Source organism: Wolffia australiana, chromosome 5 (genome assembly GCF_029677425.1).
Source record: "Wolffia australiana isolate 7733 chromosome 5, ASM2967742v1".
NCBI classification, from domain to species: Eukaryota; Viridiplantae; Streptophyta; class Magnoliopsida; order Alismatales; family Araceae; genus Wolffia; species Wolffia australiana.
Genome location: NC_135839.1, coordinates 19,995,865 through 20,018,780, shown reverse-complemented (window position 1 = coordinate 20,018,780; position 22,916 = coordinate 19,995,865). Strand labels below are relative to the sequence as shown.

Genomic DNA, 22,916 nt, shown 5'->3' with positions numbered 1-22,916 from the left:
AGTAGGCGAGAATGCATTAATGCTGGACAGAGGGCGCGTGGGGCACACGAGGGGGCAGGTACGCCACGTGCGCATGGGCAGTTGGCGTCAGGCCCGCACGGGTGCATTGGCGTGCACGACACTTAGGCGCGAGGGCAGAGGAGCATGCAGCGCGCATGCACGATGGCAGGTGGCGGCCTAGGAGAGATGACTGATGGCGTGCCAATGCTTGGCGGCGAGGGTTCGACCAAAAATGTCCGGAGGAAGCGATCTTGGTGGCAAGAAGGGTCAATAAGGGCTTGAAGGGAGCGTTCTTGAATTTGCTCCAAGACACTCCAAGAAACTGTTATGGTGATCAAGAGGCTGTCATGGCGGCGAAGTCGTTCTTCCAATGAAGGCGTGGCTGAACGTGGTAAAACTGGAGGCTGGGCGATGTGCGGATTCCTTGCGATCTATTCTAGAAAATGACAAAGGGGTAATTCCCAAAGGGAGGAGGCAGGAGCCCAGATGAAGAAAACTTCAAATCTTGAACTTTCAAATGAACTCTACTTGTCTCCTTGGGCATGCCTCCCTTTATATAGGGTAAGGAGGATGCCCAAATGGGCCTAGGTAGGGGAAACTGTCCCGTGATGAGAGATCTCCCCTAAACGTCCAACAATACATGCAAAGTAAAAAAAAGATAATGGATGAGACCCATCCGACAATTCAAAAGACAAATACATGAAAATAAGAACAACCCATGCGACCCATGGCTATGCCGTATACTTGAAGCTTGTGTCTCGAATGTCGGCTCAAGCTTCATGTCGTGGTTGTTCACAAACCGTTATCCTGCTAGTGGGATGGTCCCAACTCCCCTCGCTCTAGTGATATTTATTTTATTTCATAAACTAAAAAAATTATACACTTGTAATGATATTATAATTTTTACTATATTCATCTACTCCATATTTATCTTAATATCAACTTTCTTATATTGTTTCTTATTATTAATTCTTATTAATATTTTCTACAATGATATTCTCCTAGCCTTTATACTACATGATTAGTGTATCGTTTAGATAATTATATTTGTCTATTTTTAAATTTTGTTTCTTACGTTCCTTATCAGAATATGACATTAGTATCATTACCTTACCAATCTTACCATTGTATTTATTATATTATTAATTGGTTATCTCTCATTCCAGCCTGGTTCATTATGTCTTATATATACTTTATTTCTGTAAAATTTCCTAATTTTTTCCTTTACGAATATCTCTTCGAATAATCATATTTCAAGTATATTTATCATTATACTTATTACCTATTCCCCTTTATATTACTTTGTAATATTTTCTTCTCAATCTTTCATCTTCCAGTTTCTCAATTTTGTAGTGTCACTATCTTCTTATTCCTTTAAGCCTATTTTCAAGAATGCATTTAAGCCTATTTTCAAGAATTCATGAAATATAAAGGTAATCTGAAATGAAATTTATATAGTGTCACGTTTTTAAAATATTTCTGCGTGTGATGAACAAGTTAGCCCTTCTAATATGCAGACCTGGCCAAAGGCACCTAAAGAAAGAAAAAGTTCACCATGGCCTATGTTTAAAAATAGGATAGAAGAAGATAGAAACAGGAGTGCTGGCTTAGAGCCAACCCTGCCCAAAGTCTGCTCTTTGGTGAGCTTTGTTTTGATACTATTCTCTAATCTGAACCGTCTAATAGTTTTAAAAGGCCTAGATTGGTTCTCTCTCTTTTATTTCCTCTTCTTTTTTCAGGTGGTGAATCAACAATGTGGCTGCTGACGGAGACAAATCAAGAAGCAACAGCTGGCAAGGAGGGGATGACTGGGTGGTGCTGCCGTGAAAGGAGGGCCACCATCACTTATGAGGGTCCATGGTTACGATTTAATCACAACTGTTGAACCCTACTTGAGGGAGATCCAACAACCAGGGAAATGTTTTTTTGAGTTTTTTTTTATAATCACAACTTAATAAAAATGCCTTTTTAAATTCCCTTTAAATAACACCCTTGAAATAAAGGGTTTGGCTTACCTGCCAGGGCACTTAAATAGGTGACCAGACCTGTTTGATATAGGGTCTTTGAATGCTTTTTTCTCCTTGCCAGCCACATCCTCTGGGATTGGTTGTGATATAATTTCTAATTTACTATCATGAGGCTTATCTAGTTACTTTGACCCTTACATCAGTAAATGACACGACAAGCAGCGATAATTATATTATGTTACTTGACTTGAAGGAATACAAGTGGCGTTAGTTTCTAATAACTCATCAAATCATTTGTAGTGAAAAAATGTTACTTGAAGGAGCTACCATAGGCTACATAGTTGATAACTTTGCGTACTGTGGAATGAAAGAATGTATGAATACTATAATATATGGGTATATGAAAGCATATATGTCATTATCACTGTATTCATTGTCAACATATATCTATCGTTATGGTATCTGCTTTTTTTTTTTCCTTCACCCTTGTATTTTTTATACCCATCTATTCCTATCTTCACACCTCAACGTCTCTCTTATCTCCCTAATTATTTACCCCCGAAATTACATTCGACCAACTATCTCCTCACATTCATCTTATGTTTCTCAACATCTTTTCATACCTTGTACTTGATCCGTAATCATCTATTCCTCGACTTCCCTCTAAATCACCACGCATCTAAAACCCTATCCCCTATGGAATCATCACTTTTCTCAGGAATTTCTGCTCTCCTGGTAGAAATAATTGTCAATCCGAAGAGGTTATTGAAGAGCGTTCTTGATATACAAGAAAAAAACGAAGCACAGTAAATCTAAGCGACTTTGACCTCAATAGTCTTGGGTTTCTTGGGCTCTGGAGGCGGAAGCTTCTCGACGGTGATGGTGAGCACGCCGTCCTGGCACGCGGCGGAGATGCCCTCCGTGTTGGCGTCGGCTGGCAGCGAGAACTTCCTCATGAACTTGCCCATCCTCCTCTCCATGCGCAGATACTTGCCGTCCTCCTTGTCGTCCCCGCGCCGGCGCTCGCCGCTGATGACGAGGAGGCTGTCGTCCTCCACCTGGACCTTGATCACGCCCGATTTCAGCCCCGGCATGTCGATCACGAACGCGTAAGCTTGCGTATACTCCTTCACGTCGGCCGGCGTGGAGGCCATGGCCCTGGCGTCGCGCACGTAGCTCCTCGTCGGCGCGTTCAAGGCCTTCTCCGTCTCCTCGGGAATCTCCATCAGGTGATGCAGAGTCGAGATTAAGGGATTCTCCAACCCGAAAATCCGCACGTCCATGATCGAATTCCCTTGACGACGACTCAAACGATCGCGGCTGCAAACAACTTCGCGTAGAGCTCGAAAATTCGAAATTTATGATCGACGAAGGAGATCGACAGCACCGGGAGACGTATAGTGAGGAAGGGACGAAGGTTCGCCAAGAGTCCAGGATCTTCTAGACCTTTTCTTTTAACCGAACCTTCGATTACCTTCTAGAACAGTTTCGCGGGCTCTTTTAAAACATGTTCAAAAGAGTCAAAAGTTGTTTACTCCGCCTTTGTTTTAAACAATACATCATATATGTCCTCAATAGATACAAGTTGCGAGATCCCATCTAGGAAGATACCTTTTGCCATGCGATTTATGAGTCTACAGCGTATATCTCATGTAGATCTTGGGTTATTTTTATGGGACCATCGCCAAATAGAATAGAATTATGTAGCATGTGATTATGCGCATGGTTTAGAAATTCATGGAATAAATCATTTGGTCTAAAGAAGACTCCCCTTATGGAAGAGTTCCAAGGTTACGCTGCCATCTTCACTAAATAATAATTGAAGTCAGCGGGAGACCCAACTGGAATGTAGCTGGTGGTAATAAACTATGATTATGTTTGTAAAATATGTCATTTTTATTTAGTCTAAATTGAATCAAAATATTTATATGATTTTCAACTCTCACACGTAGATTTTTAGCGAGGAATATGGTCCTCTCTTCAGGGACTCGGCCTCAGAAAATATATTTGAAAATCTAAGGTAAAAGAAGACAATGCAATATTACTTGAGAATAATGACTCCATACTGAAAGAACCAAGTAGAGAAGGTAATAGAGGAATACAATTAGTTAAGAAAATATACCTATAAGATAGTTAAAAAAGAATAGATGAAGATTTGAGTAAGAAAACAACAGATAATATTGAGATAGTAAGAAAAATAATTATTTTATTATACAAATATGGGATCTAGATTATTTAGCAATGAGACATTAAGATAAAAATATGATACATTCAATGTCAGGAGTTTTGATAAACTTGTGTTTGTTAGTGGTGATTGATAACACATAAATTATTGCTTAATTAATGTGAATTTTCTATGTCCATCCACACAAGTTGTTTTATAAGGACTTTATCAAGCTTAAAATGATGAAATATATTTTGGAAGGATATTATGTTTTTGTTGGATTTAGGGATATTTTTATAGAATATTACAAGATCATATTTATATGGAATATCTTTCTTAAAAAATTATTCATCAGTAAACTTTAAATAAAATAGTTCCATGCTTTAAAGATATAATTTTAAATATGTTCAAGAATTAAAGCTATATTTAAAATTGTTCAAGAATTTGAATTGTTCAAGAATTAAAACTATATTTTACGGATTTTTTTTATTTTAGTAGGAATATTTCCAGGATCAATTTGAGTTTACCAACAATTGTAATCCAATTAATTTGGATTGGGACAAATCATTGACTATAGTCAATGGTAAGGCCCCAAAGTATGCCGCATTCCTGCACAAAGGCCTGCATACTAACTGTGGGGACTACATGATTGGAGACTAAGTCCTTAAGTGCGACACTACAAAATGCACTACGGGTGGTGACGCCCGATCCTGATTTTAAAAGCCATCGTCCTTATAGGTGCGCATGCTCGTGGACGCTCAAGTGCGGCAGGTCAGGGATGGCCTGCATGTATTGGGCGTGGGGGCCAGCGGGATGTGCATCATAAGCACCAAGCACTGCACATACGTGCGGGATGTGTAGGATGAACAAAAGTGCTGCAGCCCTTCACGTTGCATTGTGCAGGTGCGATGTGCGAGCTGCGTGCACAAGGTATGTTGGGGGCGAGGCGGAAGACATTCCGCCAGGAGACTAAGGCATTGGCTCATAAAAAGCGTCGAGATGGCTGCGTGTGTGTGGCGGCCCGAATGTAGCGCTGGCCGCTCAACGCCCAGCTTGTGGCGAAGAGCACACTAGCGTCTGGGCGGATCACGCGTGATAGGTGTCAGCATGGGTGCATGGCGCACGGATCACCAAGGCTGGGATTGGGCGGCAGATGGCCGAGCACCACGCCCACGGGCACGCGACACTCGACTTGGGGGCAGGCGTGACGGAGGACTATCGGGAAGTTCCAGCTCAAGCTTGCTAACAGCCACGTCGTGAAGCCCGAGCCATCACGAAGGATCCAAGCTTCAAGTACACGGCATGACGACCGATATGATACTCTAACACCAAGATGACATTGGACGCCATTAGTGATGTCATCCAACGGGTAATTCCCTAAGGGAAATGTAGCTACGTGATGCGGTGAACTTAGGCGGATGTTCGTGAAAGCCCCGACCCATGGGGTTTCTCCAGTAACTGAGCTCTGGGCGGACGACCGGTGACAATGACGTTGACCTTTTGTCCCTTGTCAGAGCAACGACAGTAGTGACGACGACTATGGCATCAAGCGATATAATTCTGTTGGCGCTTGCATGTAACAGACAGGCTCGACCTGTACCTAAGAATTCACTGGTGTCATAGTCATCAAGATATAAAATCTCACCTAATATAACCCAAGCGTGGTGGTGTGCAGCCAAAAATATACTGTAAAAGGTAATATAATTGACAAGTAGAGGAACGACATACCTCCTTGACAATGTCATCCATCGTCAATGTAATCATCGGCATAGTGGCCGGTGCGGGCAGGTGTGGCGAAAGTGTGCTAGAGACGAGACGGCGTCGCTCGACTGGTGGCGGGAAGTGGTACAAGAGACGATGTTAGAGGTCAGAGGTGATAACGAGAGAGGTGTGGAGTGCGAAGGCATGGGCGAGCGACCAATGCTCGTTGGCGTGACCGTTATGGGGGGGATCGGTGCAGCCTGAGTGCGGCGGACAACATTTGGCGGTGTGGGCGCAGTCGTCGCATTCCTCTCTGGCAGCGTGCAGCGGCAACAGGAGCAAAAGTGGTACTGGGCCCGATAAAGCGTGGTGGGAGTGGTGGTTGTGGTGGTTGCAAGCATCGACAGCATTGGCTGCGGGTGGCATGGGGCTAGCGACGACAACGGCATTTGTGAGTGGCGGTAGAGTCGGGTGTTAGCAGTCTGAGTGCAAGTATTATGACCGCATGGTAGTGCACGAGTGGCACATAGGGTACCACAAACACACATTGTGCCAGGTCGACGACAGACTTGGCATTGGCAAGCGATAGTCCCACGGGCGCGGGTCGTCCACGTGACTGTGCGACAAATCGGCGAAACAAGTAGTCAATGTGGGGGCACATGAGCCACGGGGCGAGTCAACGCCCCCATTATCATGCACATGCGTCACAATTGTGTGGACAGCGGCAGTGTCACTCACGAACGAATGTAGGGTGGGTCCAGTGCAGCCTCGTGGTAACACGATGGCTCAGCAGATTCTTAGCGATGCCGGGAAACAGCCGCGATCGTGTTAGGGTGTCGTGCGAGAGGCTCGTCGCATAGTGGCCCATAGCGTCTAGAGGGCGACACGAGTGCATCGTGGTCGCTCATCCTAGGTAAATGGAATTCCCCATGCAAATGATGGTGGTTTAGTGTTTGGTACGTCCCACACCATGTGGTACAAGATGGTGTGACAGGTTGCAACGCAGCCGACCACACCAGGCAGTTTGCGGTGAGACGGGTGCATGCGATAGTGGTAGAACAGGGGAGAGAAACACACGTTCCAGTGGCACGACGATGGAGGTCGGTATTTATGTCCTCCCTCATTGTTTTTATGTCCTCAATTCTTTCTGATAGCACCTCAAACTCGGTATTTATTTCAAGCAATTATTATATTTTTCTACATTTAAAGAGTTTAAAATAGGGTTGTTATCATATATTACATATTAATTAATTTTTCCATGCGAATTCTATTTTTTTCCTAATTTTCTGTTAATTTATAAATTTTATTGAATTTATTTAACTTGGAATAATATTTTTAAATGCAAATCGCAGGTTTAAAATTTAATTTTAATCTTTAATACTGTGGGGTCAAATGACTGAAATTTTTAGAATTTTCTAAGTTTTTATTGGATTTTTCTGGGAATTATTCAAGGAAGAAACGAATTTTTAAATTGGAAAAAATATATTTATAAGGAAAATATGAGTTTTAAAGCAGTTTTTAAACTCACAGGGGTTTGTCTTAACATTTTGTTGTAATTATGCCCTTAAAAACAGCTCTCGGTCGTGTGTGCAGGCCTAAAGATACGATTAAAATAGTCATAGGGTTTTAATGCAATTAATCTCGACACTTTTAATGGTGGAGGAGAGAGAAAGCTAAAAGGACATATACATAAATATTTTTGAGTGTGTTGATTTGCGCTTGCCTACTTAACTAGGGACGTTTTTGCAAAATTCTTGGTCATTCTCTCTAGGAGGTAAGTTCACCTCTTGTGATGTTCATACAAAGCGCACAGGTGAGTGCAAATCGCTATATATAATGTCTATCGTTTATTGTTTTTATTTTATTTTTACTCCAGGACATGGGGTTCGTGGCGCGCTGAGAATGAACCTGCCATTTGAAGTTCAAAATGCATCAGCCAACCAAAAACGACACAACATTGCGTGTAAAAGAAAAATTAGATTGAATAAATGAAATTGATCCAACGACTATGATTGGTATATTTTCATTTATTAATAACTTTTTATCCCGAAATCCGATTGAGGTGATTTTTTATGGATTTGCTCGTCTCAACCTCCTCTTTCTATCTGTAAGGTTGCATAATTCATATCAAGCCCATAGTGATGGATAAAATTAATTACTAAATGAGAGTAAAATGGTAATTTTATCATGTAACCTAAGTATAAAAGCCAAATTGAGAGGAGGTCATTCTGGAGGTGGCTCTATCACAACTACAAGACAGATAGGAGCTTCATCCTGGATCAACTCTATTAGGTGCTTTCTATAGCATTATATTTGATTTTTAGTGTAAATAGGATTATGTTTTAGTGAAGTTTATGATTTTTCCTCTTGAACTTGGTCTGCATTTCTTAATCGCTTGGCTTGAGCGGCATGTACAGGCCCTTACTAGGATTGAGAGGAGAGATCATGAAATGAATCTAGCTATTCCATTTGCACATTAAGAAAAAAAAAAATTTAAAATTTAATTTCTAGAAGATATTAGATTGCCTTTAGGATCTTATAGTTAGAAAATTTTGATACCAAGTCCCCCAAAACAAACTAAATCCAAGTCATATTTTCTTCTTATCCCCTCTAATTGAACCCTTTGATCCATTTCATTGGATCAAAGAAGTCAATCTAGAGCTCCTCACTTCTTCTATTCTTCCCCGTCTCCTCTGCCCCCCTTTCTAAAGTCTTCATATAATTAGGGTGATTTGATCTTCATTAAAGATTTAACTAACTCTAATTAGGGTCCAATTATTCAAGTAGATCACTTATTGAATTCTTTACTAGCTTCCCTTGGACGATACCTCTACTTATCATTATACATATTAAGTTAAGGATTTATAATTTTATTGTATAAGCTAAACTTAACAATGACAAGGGATTATAAAATTCCCAAATTCACCACTATTTTTTGGCTTATCACTTTCCCTCTTCTCTTCTTCTTCCTTCTCTCCATCTCCTGGTTCTTGATGAACGATGCTCATTTTTTACCTAAAACTCTTTCAACAAGATAGGGCTCTCATCATGCCCTTATAGAGTGGTGCATGATGGGCCCCTAGAAAGGGTCCATAAGCCCTTCCAAGGGTCCAACGTGGGGTTCCTTATACAAAGGTCCCCCTTTTTTCAAAACAAAAATAAAAATAACACGACATGCAAATCATACGGTACAAAAATGACACAACATATGATGACACGACCACGAACATGACTAGCACGAACTCGACGAATATGGTAAACCGACGAAGATGATGAGCACGTGCTGACCAAAATCAAAACAGTTGGATACGTAGACATGCTTTACCCGAGGAATTTGAACCCAGGTGTTCACCTTCGCCTTGGCGTGCTGGTCGATGACGATGATGATGGCGACTTTGAAGACGTCTCCATAGGAGTAGGCTGACATGCTCCATCACACTCTCATAGAGAGTTGTACACATGACACAACATGTGAATAGAAATACCTAGTAACTTAATCTGACATACCATGCCATCGCTCTTTGTCTCCCTCTAGTTTTCTCTCTGTCCTTCCCTCCTGGTCGTTGTGGCTTTATTGTTCTTTCTCGGGCTACCTATGTCTCTCTCTCTTGTTTTTTCTCTCCCTCTAGCTTACTCTCTCTTGTTATCACATGCTCTCTCTCTCACTCCCATTCTCGGTCGCGCTACTTCTCTCTCCCCCTCCTCTCTCGCTTTCTCTCCTATTATCTCTCTCTGTCTGATTCTCTGTCGCGCGGCCTCTCTCTCCCTTCAATTTTATCCCTCTCTCGTACTCACCTGCTTGCTCTCTCTCTCTCTCTCTTTCACATTCACTCTCTTTTTCTCTTGTTCCACCTCTCTTTTGTTCTCTGTATTCCTCTCGGCCCCTCCCTCTGTCATTCTCTTCTTTCACTTGGTACCTCTGTGTATGTCTCTGTCTTTGTCTATCTCTTTCTCCCTCTCTCCATCTTTTTGTGTCACTCTCTGTGTTGCTCTCTATATCTCTCTCGCTCTTTGTGCGTGTCTCTCTCTCTCTCTCCATCTAGGTGTCTCTCTCTATATCTCTCTCTTGCTCCCTCTCACACTCTCTGGCTCTCCCTTTCCCTCTCGCTCTCTGTCTCTCTCTGCCTCTCTCTTTCTCTCTCTCTTGCTCGCTCTCTGTCTCTCTCTCTATCTCTCTCTCTTGCTCGCTCTCTGTTTATCTCTCTCTTTCTCTCTCTCACTTTCTTTTCTTTCTCTCTCCATTTTCATTGTTCACTCTCTAGTTCTTTTGCTCTTGCCGATTATAACTTGTAAGTGCTACCTCTCTCACTCTCTCACTCCGTTTGGCATTTTTCTCATTCTCTTTCTCTTGAGCTCTTCCTCTCTCTCCCGTTCTCTCTCTCTTTCCTTCACTCTCGTTCTCACTTTATCTCGTTATCCCTCTCACTCTTACTCTTGTTCTCTGTTTTCTCTCTCTTCATCTGGCACTCTTTTTCCCTTTATTTCCATCTGTGTCCCGCTCTCATGCTTTCTTTCTCTCTCGCACCCTCTTGGTCTCTCTCCCCATTTCCTGCTCTCTTTCTTGTTCTCTTTGTTCCATGTTGATCTTGTGGACTACGTCGTCTTCCCCTCTCCCTCTTTCTTCCTTCTTTTTGCCTTGTTCTCTCTCTCTCACGAACGTGGAATGGTGGGTCCCTGATAAGCCGAAAATAGGGGTGAAAATTACGCAAATTTTTAGCCCTTGTCGTTGTGAATTTTTGGCTTATGCAATAAAATTTATAAAACTCTACTTAATATGTATAGTGATAAGTATGAGTGTCGTCCAAGGGAGGCAAGTAGGAATTTCAATTTGATTTAATTTTTGGTGTTTTAGATCCTAATTAGAGTGAATTTGATCTTCAATGAGGATCAAGTCACCCTAATCAGGTGAGAATTTAGAGAGGGGGGTAGGAGAGATGGGAAGATTAGAAGAATTAAGAGCTCTAAATTTCCTTATTTGATCCTAATTAAAGGATCCAAGAAATCATTTAGAGAGGTTGAAAGAGGGTTCTTAAAATGAGTTGGGTTGATTTTTCAGATTGATAATTCAGAACTAAAATGGGGTAAATTGAGACTTCTAAAAATTAAAACTAAATTTTGTATAATTTTCTTTTGTAATGCAATTGAATGCCCAGGTAAAATTCCTCAATTTCTCCTCTCAATCCTAATCAGGGCTTGTACATGCCGCTCAAGCCAAGCGATTTAGAAGTTCAGACTAGAATGGAGATGAAGAAACAAACAACTTAACCTATTTCATTCAAAATGCACAAAAGTTTGAATACAATGAAAGAAAAAAATACCAAAACTGTTGATCCAGGCTGGGACTCCTCTCTGTCTTGCAGCTGTGATGAAGCACCCTCCAGAATGAGCTTCCCCTCTCGAAATTTAGCTTTTATACTTAGGTTATAGGGTAAAAATCACCATTTTACCCCCGTTTAGTACTTAATATTTATCTATCAATGTAGGCTAAATCTGAATGATCTAACCATACAGATAGAAAGAGGGGATCAAGACGAACAAATCCATATAAAATCATCTCAATCGGACTTCAGGATCAAAAGTTATTAATAAATCAATTTTAAACCAATTTAATCCATTGGATTTAAAATTGATTTATTTATTAGTTTCGTTTTTAAACACGCAATGACGTGTCGCTCTCTCATTGGCTGGCGCATTTTGAATCCTCCTTTTTGCAGAAAAGTCCTTAAAAAGCCTGGAATTGCTTTTGGACGCCGCCCAAAAGTAATTGCGTATATGCCCCTGGCGCACTCTCTCTCCTCCGATTTCTCCTAAAACATTAAAAATATATAAAAAAAATTGCAATAAAACCCTGAATGATTTTAAATAGGATCTTTACGCCTGCCGTGGCGACCGAGAGCTGTTTTCAGGGTCTTTTTGCAACGAAACGTTGCAAAAAGGCCCCAAAAAGTCTAGAAATTGCATAAATACATTTTTTCTCCTATAAATATGCCCTTTTTCATAGAATAAATGCATTTCTTCTTGAAATAAATCCCAGAAAATTCCTAAAAATTCGTAAAAAATTCTAGAAAATTCTAGAAAATTCCCTGATTAATTCCCATGTTGATAAATGTCGAAATAAACTTTTGAATGTCCCATTTTCATCCAAAAATAATTATTTCGAGCTTCAATAAATCCTTAAAAATTCATATAATTAACAGAAAATTAGGGAAAAATCAGAAATTACTTGGAAGCATTATTTTTGTGTAAATATATGATAACAACCCAAATTTAAGCCTTTTAAATGCATAAATCATGCTAATAACATGAAATAAAGACCGAAATTAGGGTGTTATCATATACCCCCCTACTTAGACATTGCTAGTCCCTTAGCAACATCTATGTACTTTGCTGAATTATCATCTCTTTCATCCTGTAAGTTAGACAACAAGTGAGAAGTGTTAAGTGTATCAATCACAAGCCGAACTAAAACACTAAATGACATTTTGAGCTCCGACCTTTTCAGGAATGTGGGGTTTCTTTCTCCTTGGCTTGGATGCCTAAGTGGATGAGAAGGGAGTGTACTTGTTTCTAGTTATAACGCTATACTCCTCAGGTAAACTCTCTCCACTCATGTGCAGCTGGCCTCACATCTCTAGCGAGCAAGATCACTCTCTCCCGGGGTGACGGCCACCTAGTACTTGCCTCTCCATTAGCCTTTTCTCTTTCCTAAGAATAGAAGAAGCCATTTCCTCCTGTTGAGCACAGAATATTGAACACAACGAGAAGAATATATGATAGAGTTGTGATGGGGGAGAATGAGACTTTGTGAAAGAATTAGGGTGAGCATGAACAATGAGAGATTTATGGTCCAACGGGTGCTGTGCTACCTTGGATAACCTACTCCCAAGATTTTTAGAGGAAGTGAGGGAGATAGAAGAGATGAGACCAATGTGATGATATAGAGAATAAAGACCATCTTGCCCTGAATTGAAAGTCAAAACCAGAAATGGCAAGTCAAACCCCTCCTTTCTCTTTGTCTTCTTCTCATTCCTCTTGTCTTTTTTTTTCTTTTCTTTTTTTTCAAACTCCTTTTTTTTTCGCTTCTTTTTTTTTTTGTATATCAAACAAAGAGGATAACAACAAATGAAACACTTTCCATGACTTGAATGGTTTTTTAAATATTTTATCACAACTAGCATGAGTGTCATAACAATCACATTGGTCTATGGAGAAGAGATAGAGGAACGAGATTTAGATGATGCAGAGCGAATTATTGACAGAAAAGATACAAAGAGGCAGTATCGTAGTGATACCGTGGAAAGGGAGATAGACGTACTTGGGAGATAAGCATATCCTCGGTAGCGGAAGAAAGGTGGTGGAGTCAAGTTGTGATGGATATGGCGTGAAGCGTGTGGAACAATAAGGTGAATGAAGTGGCGGATTCCGTGCATAGGACTCGGAGAATGACTGCCCACTATTTTGGAATGAAAGTAGGCTAATGGTGGGACGAAATACATAAGTGGGATCGGCTATTTTAAGCTGATTGGAATGGGGAATCTCAATTCACTCATCACTCTCCTTTGAAGTATAGAGCTTCTACCCTTAGACTTTCCATCATCTAATCAACCACTAGACGACCTCCCCAATTTGACATTGAACCCACATTGCTCAAAATCACTTGTGTTGCACCTCAACATGTTCCTGATCCGCTCTAGGAGCTTAACTTCTCTACACATGTTTCCAAACCACTGGATGAAAGAAAATTAATTCATGTATGTGCATGTTAAAGATCGTTAAAAGCAGGTTCAATTCATGTAGTATTCTTTAAAATTAATCACATGAGTCAACGTTTTCCATATAAAATGAACTAGCTCCCCCCCACTAAAACACGCATGGTCCTCAATGCATAACGATTAAAATAACGAAAAGGAAAATTGAGGGAGAGAATTGCAAACAGTGGGGATGGACTTGAGGCTTGTTGTTTAGATGATAGATGTAAAATCTTGAATACGTCATGCTGCATTTGACAATCTTCCCGTGAGAGCTGTGGATACGAGGCCCCATTCCTGAAACAAAACAAAAAACAAAGCGAGCAAAATGGACAAGAAAATAAAACTAACAAGAAAATAAAGTAAGGATAAAGATAAAACTCCAAGAGATTCAAACAAATGGTACTAGTATGGATTTAGGGATCCATAACGCCTTACGTGATAATTTCTTAAAGGGTTCTAAGATGGATTTAGGAATCCATACTTGGTTTCGTAGATTTGGGATCGGAATGACCGTCGACCTTGTAACGGTTGATTGCCTAGGAGTCCATTTCATTTTCTCATGTATTTTATTGCCCCCTTGATGATTCCTCTTGTCTACAAACATCCTCTTCATGCCAGCATTTGTCCTTATTCTATTATTTGTTGTTCTTTTGTTCTTCCTATTTGGCATGGAGGTTGAGGGAATATCAGCAATATCTTTATGCAAAGTTTTTTTATTATCCAAACTACATTCCTCTGTGCTCCTTCTCATTTTGCACTTTTCCTCTTGTAATACCTTGATACTGTTCTGTAAGTAGTGATTAATTATTGTCAAGGCCACGAGTCGTATTTGGGAATGCAAACATGAGGGTTTACAATGAGTTTGGATAGCTGAAGTAGTAGATGGTGACGTGGAACCTTTATTTTCAAGGATAGAAGTAGTTGTTGAGGCATGATTGTCCTCGTCAATATTTTCCTTAGAGATTTCCTTATCCTCTGCCCTAAAGTGTCCACTTCTACTGCGAAGGGTCAGCTAGCTTAAGGGTAATTCTCTTATCATTTTCTCTAAGGATAACTTCCTTAAACTCTACGTCTATCACCGCTCTTGCTAATCTTAAGAAAGATCTCCCTAAAACAATAGGTGCTTTCTTTGTCGTTCCCTCTAAGATGAAAAAATCAGATTTAAATCGACATCCATTAATATCAACACATGCATCGGTGATTTGGCCACTAGGAGTGATATGAATACCATCATCAAAGCATATGAGTTGGGAAGATGGCGTCACCTTACCTATAGGGTGTCTCTCTAGGACAGTTGAAGGGATGATACTATGGTTTGAGCCTAGATCTATAAGCACATTGTGGAATCTACTTCCTCCAATATCACACACTATTCTAGAGTCCTTTGGCTCTGTAATCCTCCTCGACTCTCGACTAACTTTAGGTACCTCCCCGTCTAAAATTTCGGATTGAGTTGGGGGAAGTTGGAATAAAGGCTCCTCCTCCCTACACACTTCCCTACTAGGCTCTAATATTCTAGAGTTCTCCATCTTCTCTAATCTTTCATGTAAGTTCACCATTTGATCCTTCGTTAGTGATAGCACTGATATGATCGTGGGATCTATAGGAGCTTGTGTATGAAGCTTAGGCACACTAGAACTCCTAGGAGAGCTATCACCCTTAGAATCTATTGGTTGTGAGGGAACTTTACTTCCAATTTCCATAGATAAATCTATTGTAGCATCATCAGTTGTTCTTCTAATAAATTCATGATCATAAGATGCTCCCTCTAAAGATATAGGAGGAGTACTACAGTCGTGGAAAGATCGAACATTCTCATCTACTATTTTGTTCTTTTCCTCTTCCGTCCTCTTTAATTCTCTGTTTGAAACATCTAACCTCAACTCATCTCCATGAAGGCTTTTGTATGATCTTTCTCTGAGTGTTAAATATTCCTCAAATGAAGGTGCCTTGTAATGGTCCCCTATTGTTCGCCGTGTTTGATTACTAGAGTGTCCAAATACGCTCGTAGGGGGTGAAGATGTCTGGGTACTATCTGTCTCTATTTTGCCCTCCCTTGCAGCTTGCATCGCAAGCTCTTTCACTGTCATTCTAACCTTTGGCTGCATATTTTTCATTTACGGAAATCTAGATTCACTAATCAAGGATTAGATAAATAGGATGACAAAAAGGTACTAAAAGGATAATTATTCCCAAAATCAAACGCTCATTGCATATAGATGTTCAAGAAAATTAAAATATGATATTCTCTATTGAAGTTAAAAAATTATCAGAAATTTAGAGTTATTAAAAATCAAAGAGAGAAATCACTAAACCAAATAGCTCATTTAAGATTTCAAAATACTTCATAGGCACTCAATTGATAAGAATCAAAACCAATTAAATTCCTTAGCGTTGCTTCCCGACAGCGCCAATTGATAAGCCGAAAATAGGGGTGAAAATTACGCAAATTTTTAGCCCTTGTCGTTAATAATTTTTGGCTTATGCAATAAAATTTATAAACCTCTACTTAATATGTATAGTGATAAGTATGAGTGTCGTCCAAGGGAGGCAAGTAGGAATTTCAATTTGATTTAATTTTTGGTGTTTTAGATCCTAATTAGAGTGAATTTGATCTTCAATGAGGATCAAGTCACCCTAATCAGGTGAGAATTTAGAGAGGGGGGTAGGAGAGATGGGAAGATTAGAAGAATTAAGAGCTCTAAATTTCCTTATTTGATCCTAATTAAAGGATCCAAGAAATCATTTAGAGAGGTTGAAAGAGGGTTCTTAAAATGAGTTGGGTTGATTTTTCAGATTGATAATTCAGAACTAAAATGGGGTAAATTGAGACTTCTAAAAATTAAAACTAAATTTTGTATAATTTTCTTTTGTAATGCAATTGAATGCCCAGGTAAAATTCCTCAATTTCTCCTCTCAATCCTAATCAGGGCTTGTACATGCCGCTCAAGCCAAGCGATTTAAAAGTTCAGACTAGAATGGAGATGAAGAAACAAACAACTTAACCTATTTCATTCAAAATGCACAAAAGTTTGAATACAATGAAAGAAAAAAATACCAAAACTGTTGATCCAGGCTGGGACTCCTCTCTGTCTTGCAGCTGTGATGAAGCACCCTCCAGAATGAGCTCCCCCTCTCGAAATTTAGCTTTTATACTTAGGTTATAGGGTAAAAATCACCATTTTACCCCCGTTTAGTACTTAATATTTATCTATCAATGTAGGCTAGATCTGAATGATCTAACCATACAGATAGAAAGAGGGGATCAAGACGAACAAATCCATAAAAAATCATCTCAATCGGACTTCAGGATCAAAAGTTATTAATAAATCAATTTTAAACCAATTTAATCCATTGGATTTAAAATTGATTTATTTATTAGTTTCGTTTTTAAACACGCAATGACGTGTCGCTCTCTCATTGGCTGGCGCATTTTGAATCCTCCTTTTTGCAGAAAAGTCCTTAAAAAGCCTGGAATTGCTTTTGGACGCCGCCCAAAAGTAATTGCGTATATGCCCCTGGCGCACTCTCTCTCCGATTTCTCCTAAAACATTAAAAATATATAAAAAAATTGCAATAAAACCCTGAATGATTTTAAATAGGATCTTTACGCCTGCCGTGGCGACGAGAGCTGTTTTCAGGGTCTTTTGCAGCAACGTTGCAAAAGGCCCCAAAAGTCTAGAAATTGCATAAATACATTTTTTCTCTTATAAATATGCCCTTTTTTCATAGAATAAATGCATTTCTTCTTGAAATAAATCCCAGAAAATTCCTAAAAATTCGTAAAAAATTCTAGAAAATTCTAGAAAATTCCCTGATTAATTCCCATGTTGATAAATGTCGAAATAAACTTTTGAATGTCCCATTTTCATCCAAAAATAATTATTTCGAGCTTCAATAAATCCTTAAAAATTCATATAATTAACAGAAAATTAGGGAAAAATCAGAAATTACTTGGAAGCATTATTTTTGTGTAAATATATGATAACAACCCAAATTTAAGCCTTTTAAATGCATAAATCATGCTAATAACATGAAATAAAGACCGAAATTAGGGTGTTATCAGTCCCTCTATTCAAATGAAATTTGACTTTGACCAGGCTGATAGGGCACCCACTCAATCCCTTCTATGGGGAATGGTAACGGGCCCCTAAATAGAAGTTCACAAGAGGGGGGGGGGTTCATTAAGCATAGGGCCCCCTTAAAAAACAACTAATAAAAACACAAAGAAAATAGAAATTCTATAAGGAAAATGAAAATAAAAATTTTGATTCCAAGATGATGCAGGACACTGACGGTGTCATCATTTGTGCGGGTATCAAGACGATGCTCTGATACCGAGGGTGATGTTATGCGGACGTCATTGAAAGACATCATCTGTCGGTGTCCACCTACGGAGATGCGACTATGTGATGCATTGAAATCCTAGGTGATGGTACGTGGAGGCCCCGACTCGTGGGGTTCGTCGAGCTCCGTGTTCTAGGATGGGTGACCGATGATGACGACAATGACCTCCTGACCCATGTCGGAGAGACGAAGGAGCCTACGGCGCTGAACGGGTTAAATTGTTGGTGCTCTCACATGACGAACGGGATCCGCCCGTACCTAGGGAAGACACTCCTTGGACGCTCTCGAGTCTATTTATACTCTCACCTAATCTATCCCGAGTGCGGTGGAGTGCAATCGAAAAGATATACGACAAAAGATAGCTTAACGGGAGGGATAGGGTAACGAGATACCTCTTTGATGACATCACCCTGGAGTCGTCGTTCTTGTCAATGCAGGATGGTGGCAGACGGAGATCGTGGACTCGTTCCGACGACGGGACACAACGTTGCTCAACTGGCGGTCCAACATGGCTCAAGAGTGGTGACTTAGGAATGGATCTAGAAAGGGTGAGGTGGTGCGGCGATCACAAGGCACGGGCTTGCGTCGGAGGGCAAGCCAGACGAGCTGGCACGAGTGGACAATGCAACGGGCCAGGCAGCGTAGGTCGGTGGTCGAACGGGTTGACACTGACAGACAGGCCACGGATGGCACGGCGGGTCGAGAGAGGTCCAATGGTGAGCAGAACGGGCTGGCACGGGCGATGGGCTGCGGTTGGCGCAGCGGGCCGAATGGCTTGACGGCAAGGTGGTGGTGGCCCCGAAGGCTGCGCGACGGTGGCATGGCGGCGGCGCAGATGGCGGCACAAGGCAGCGACGCAAATGGCAAGCTCAAGTGACATGGGAGGCGACCACGAGGTGACGCGGGGTAGCTGCCTCGGCGCGGGGCGGTGCAGAACGACGGCCCTCGGGTGGCGCGGGGTGGCGTGGGGCGGCAGGCAGCACCGGCGCCGGCGTCCTCCCCTCTCCTTCTTTCTTCCTTCTTTTCTCCTTCTTCTCTCTCTCTCACACAAACATGGATTGGTAGGTCCCTCTATTCAAAGCAAAAATTTGACTTTGACCAGGTTGCTAGGGCACCCACTTCATCCCTTATATGGGGAATGGTAATGGGCGGCTTATTAGAGGTTTTAATGAGGGAGGGGGGGTCTAATAAGCATAGGGTCTCCTTAAAAAACAACAAATAAAAACACAAAGAAAATAGAAATTCTAAAAGGAAAAGGGGCCATGTGCGTGGATATGGCCCGAAATTAAGAGCATGGGGTCTTCGTCTTGGCATGCCGATTTGGCAGGGTGTGATCTGGCGGGTGTCGCTCTTGACGGTGTGGGCTCTGGCGTCGGGCTCAATGGAGCGGGATCTCGTGCTCCATCAATCCTCCTGGGGTCGAAAGAGCTCAGCTCTGACGAGTTGGGGTCGTAGGTGGCGATGGCTGATGGAAATTTGGTTGCCAGCATTTGTCAATCGTCTTGGGGCGTCCACATAGGGTCTGCACATGTGCGCTCCCCTCCCTGCACTGAATGTCTTCATGAGGCCTCGTCCCCTGCATGGTTAACTATCCTTTGCCATATACCCTTGACTGACTCATGCCAATCGGGCGATAGTATCAGGGGGGAAGGGGGGAGTCGCGGCAAACTCCCTCACACTAAGTGGGTCTAGAAAGGCCGGGTCAGGGGGGAGAAAGGGGTATCAGTATGGAACTAGGTCCGCCACATTACATGTGGAGCCAATCCTCCATGAGGGAGGAATGTCGGTGATGTAGGCAGGATCACCCACTCGTTGGAGGATCGAGGACGGGCCAATGCTACAAACACGTAGCTTTGTTGCTGTCCTAGGAGAATAGCTCTCCGATCTAAGTCTCACCATCTTATGGTGTCCCACATCAAACACTCGGAATCGGCGATGCATATCAGCAACCTACTAGCATAATGCAATGAGACTCGTGATCCTAGCATGAGGATGCTGATGCAACAATAAAACATGCTGGGCAAATGCATAACCATGACGTTGTGCGGGTGCTATTGTGGTAGGTTGACGAGGAACATGGCTGACAGCGATCTTAGCAGGATCAGCCCAGCGGGGCGATTCCCTGGGGAGTGTAGTGCACATTGGGCGTGGGGAGTGGGACAATGGTGCTCGACCATTGTCCGAGGGATGGCATGGCGATCACAACATGGGTGCATCGTACCATCCATCTCTAGGCCGAAGAGTGTAGGGGTCGACTTGGGACTCCAACTCTCCTGAGTGAGTCTAGGTGGGACAACACCTTTTTGCTCTAGGCAGGTTGCGCGGACAACTCGGTAAGTGGCGCGTTCGGTCAAATATGGTGGGGTGTCATCCATATTGTGTCTCGACTCTCGAGGGGGTGCGGGATGGTGGATGATCATTAGCCAGAGCACTCTAGTAGGGGCACACTTTGCTGCCGAGTTCGTAATGTAAGTGTACCACGAAACCCGTTGTTCCCAGGACAAGAACGAACACGTGTTCATTTGCCCGGTGATGGCAACGTCGTGGTGATGTAATCACAATCTGTACCATAAAAAGTAGGAGTTCATACTTGACTCCTAGTCGGTGAACTCCCTAAACTTCCTCAACCCTTGGAAGATGGTGACGTCGGCTTGGACGCTCTTTTGAATCGGAGCTCGATCCTGTTCGTGTTGGCACTCGTAGTCGTCGGGGTGTAGACAATGCACCGGGTAATCTTTGAGACGGTGACTGATGGGTCGTCGAGGTGGGGTCAGGTAATGCTTGTGCTCAACCCATCGTGCAGGGCACGGCACATATATCAGATATTGCGTGCGGGGGTATCGAGGAACCTTAGTGGGTTCATCGTACTGGTGTCCTAGGGCCGGGCGTACTCGTCTTGCCAAGATCAAGGATCAACCTTGAATCCACGGTCGTAGTCAACTCGGGGATCTTGGTGACCTCGAGCATGGACATCCTGGGGGGCGCGTACGGGATAACGGTTCAGGATATAGGTCTCTTCGGACCTCATCCCACCACCTCTGCTCGTCCACTAGGTAATCGTCATAGGGGCTCCGAGGGCGCTTCCAGGGTCGCGCAACCCGTGGGGGTCACGAGTTTGGTCTCGTGCCACAAGCACGGGAGCAGCGGTGGGTGCTGCCAATTCAGTCAGTCGGGCCAGCAGTTGCTCTAGTCGTTCGGTGACGACGTTCATAGTGGGGAGGTCGATGTCCCGATATTCAGTCAGATCCTCCTAGGGTCGAAAAGGTTGTTGTGGTCTTTCTCGACTGTGTCCTACTCCTCAGCCCCGTGTGATGGGAGGCCAGCGTGCGGCCTCGTTCATGGGACCTTTCCCCTACGGGTGACGACTAGTCTCACCCCTTCCTCGTCGTCACTGGGAGATGCAGTCCCCAATGACTAGGAGGGGTTGCACTGGGATCGTGCTTGTCCCTGGGGGGCGTGGGTGTGTCCGCGGGGACCAGACAATCCTGCGGCACTTCTAGCAGTGGGTGCGGTCCGTCCAGGTTTCAAAGGAGGTAGTGACACACCACCTTCAGGCGTCGGAGGATGGTATGCAAGGAGGTGCATCGGGCTGCCTCTCTCGGTTGGCGGCGAGTCATCTTGTCACGGGGAGGATGAACTTCCAGGTTGCATCCGCTTGCTAGATCTTGTCTCAACGACCATGGCTAATTTCTCAGGCAATCCTAGATGCGTTTTCGAAACGATTAAATGTAGATGCTATGATGCTGGTACAGAGATGTGTTGTGAGTGACCACAACTTGCCTTTGATACCAAGATGATGCAGGATGATGACGGTGTCGTTGTCTGTGCGGGTATCAAGATGATGTTGTGATACCGAGAGTTATGATACGCGGACGTCGTCCGTTAGTGTTGACCCAAATGCACGAGCCACTGATGGCACACCGGGCCGAGTGACGTCACACGATGAGCCGGATAGGCTGGTGTGGGCGATGGGCCGCGGTCGGTGCACTTGGCCGAATGACTCAACAGCGGGGCAGAGGTGGCGTAGGAGGCAGCTAGAGGCTGGCGTGGCGACAGTGCAGATGGCGGCGCGAGGTGGTGGCCCATCGAGCAGCGCACGGCATCAGCCTCTCTGTAGGGTGGCGGCGCAGGCAGCGACCTCAGGCGGTGCAGGGCGGCAGCCCTTGGGCCAGGCCGAGGCAGCAGGGTGCCGCGGCCCTTGGGGCGGCACGGGGGGACGACCCTCGGGGCGAGGGCGGCACCAGCGCCGACATCCTCCCCTCTCCCTCTTCCTTCCTTCTTTTCTCCTCTATTCAAAATGGGGGGTGGCTAGTCCCTCTATTCAAAATGAAAATTTGACTTTGACCAGGCTGCTAGGGCGCCCACTCTATCCCTTATATGGGGAATGGTAATGGGTCGCTTAATAGAGGTCCACAAAAAGGGGGGGGGGATCCATTAAGCATAGGGCCCCCTTAAAAAAAACTAATAAAAACACAAAGAAAATAGAAATTCTAAAAGGAAAAGTGGTCGTGTGCGTGGATATGGCCCGAAAAGGGCCCTTCACCTTGGCATGCCGATTTGGCGGGGCTCGAGCTAGTGGATGTCGCTGGCGATGGCTTAGGTTTTAGCGTCATCCTCGATGGAGCAGGATCTCGTGCTCCATCAAACCTTTTGTGACTGCGCCAATTGATAAACCTAACATTGGAGTTTAAAATTTTTGTTTTGATTTAAACTCTCTTTATCACTAAATAGTATGTATGGAGCAACCATGGGGTCGAACCACAAGGAGGAACTCTGTAAGATTTTTTATTCTAATTCAAAGGAATTAATTTAATGATGAATTAATTTTTGAATTTAATTGGCGTTAATTGTATTTAATTTTTGTTATGAAGTTAATCAAAATTAAGCAAAAGCTTAATAATGATTTTAATATTTTCAGTCAAGACACTCTGGATAGGATAACCTTGATATTTGAATCAGCTTAATTTGGATTATCAATGTTTAAAC

At 42.8% G+C, this 22,916-nt stretch overlaps 1 protein-coding gene across 1 annotated transcript; it reads right to left on the bottom strand.

The window, feature by feature from the left end:
• Positions 1 to 2,703: 2,703 nt before the first annotated feature.
• On the bottom strand, positions 2,704 to 3,331 carry LOC144703763 (17.3 kDa class II heat shock protein-like). The gene has a single exon (XM_078576021.1). The coding sequence runs from the start codon at positions 3,248 to 3,250 to the stop codon at positions 2,780 to 2,782; it is 471 nt and encodes a 156-aa protein (XP_078432147.1). The 5' UTR covers positions 3,251 to 3,331; the 3' UTR covers positions 2,704 to 2,779.
• Between the last annotated feature and the right edge of the window lie 19,585 nt (positions 3,332 to 22,916).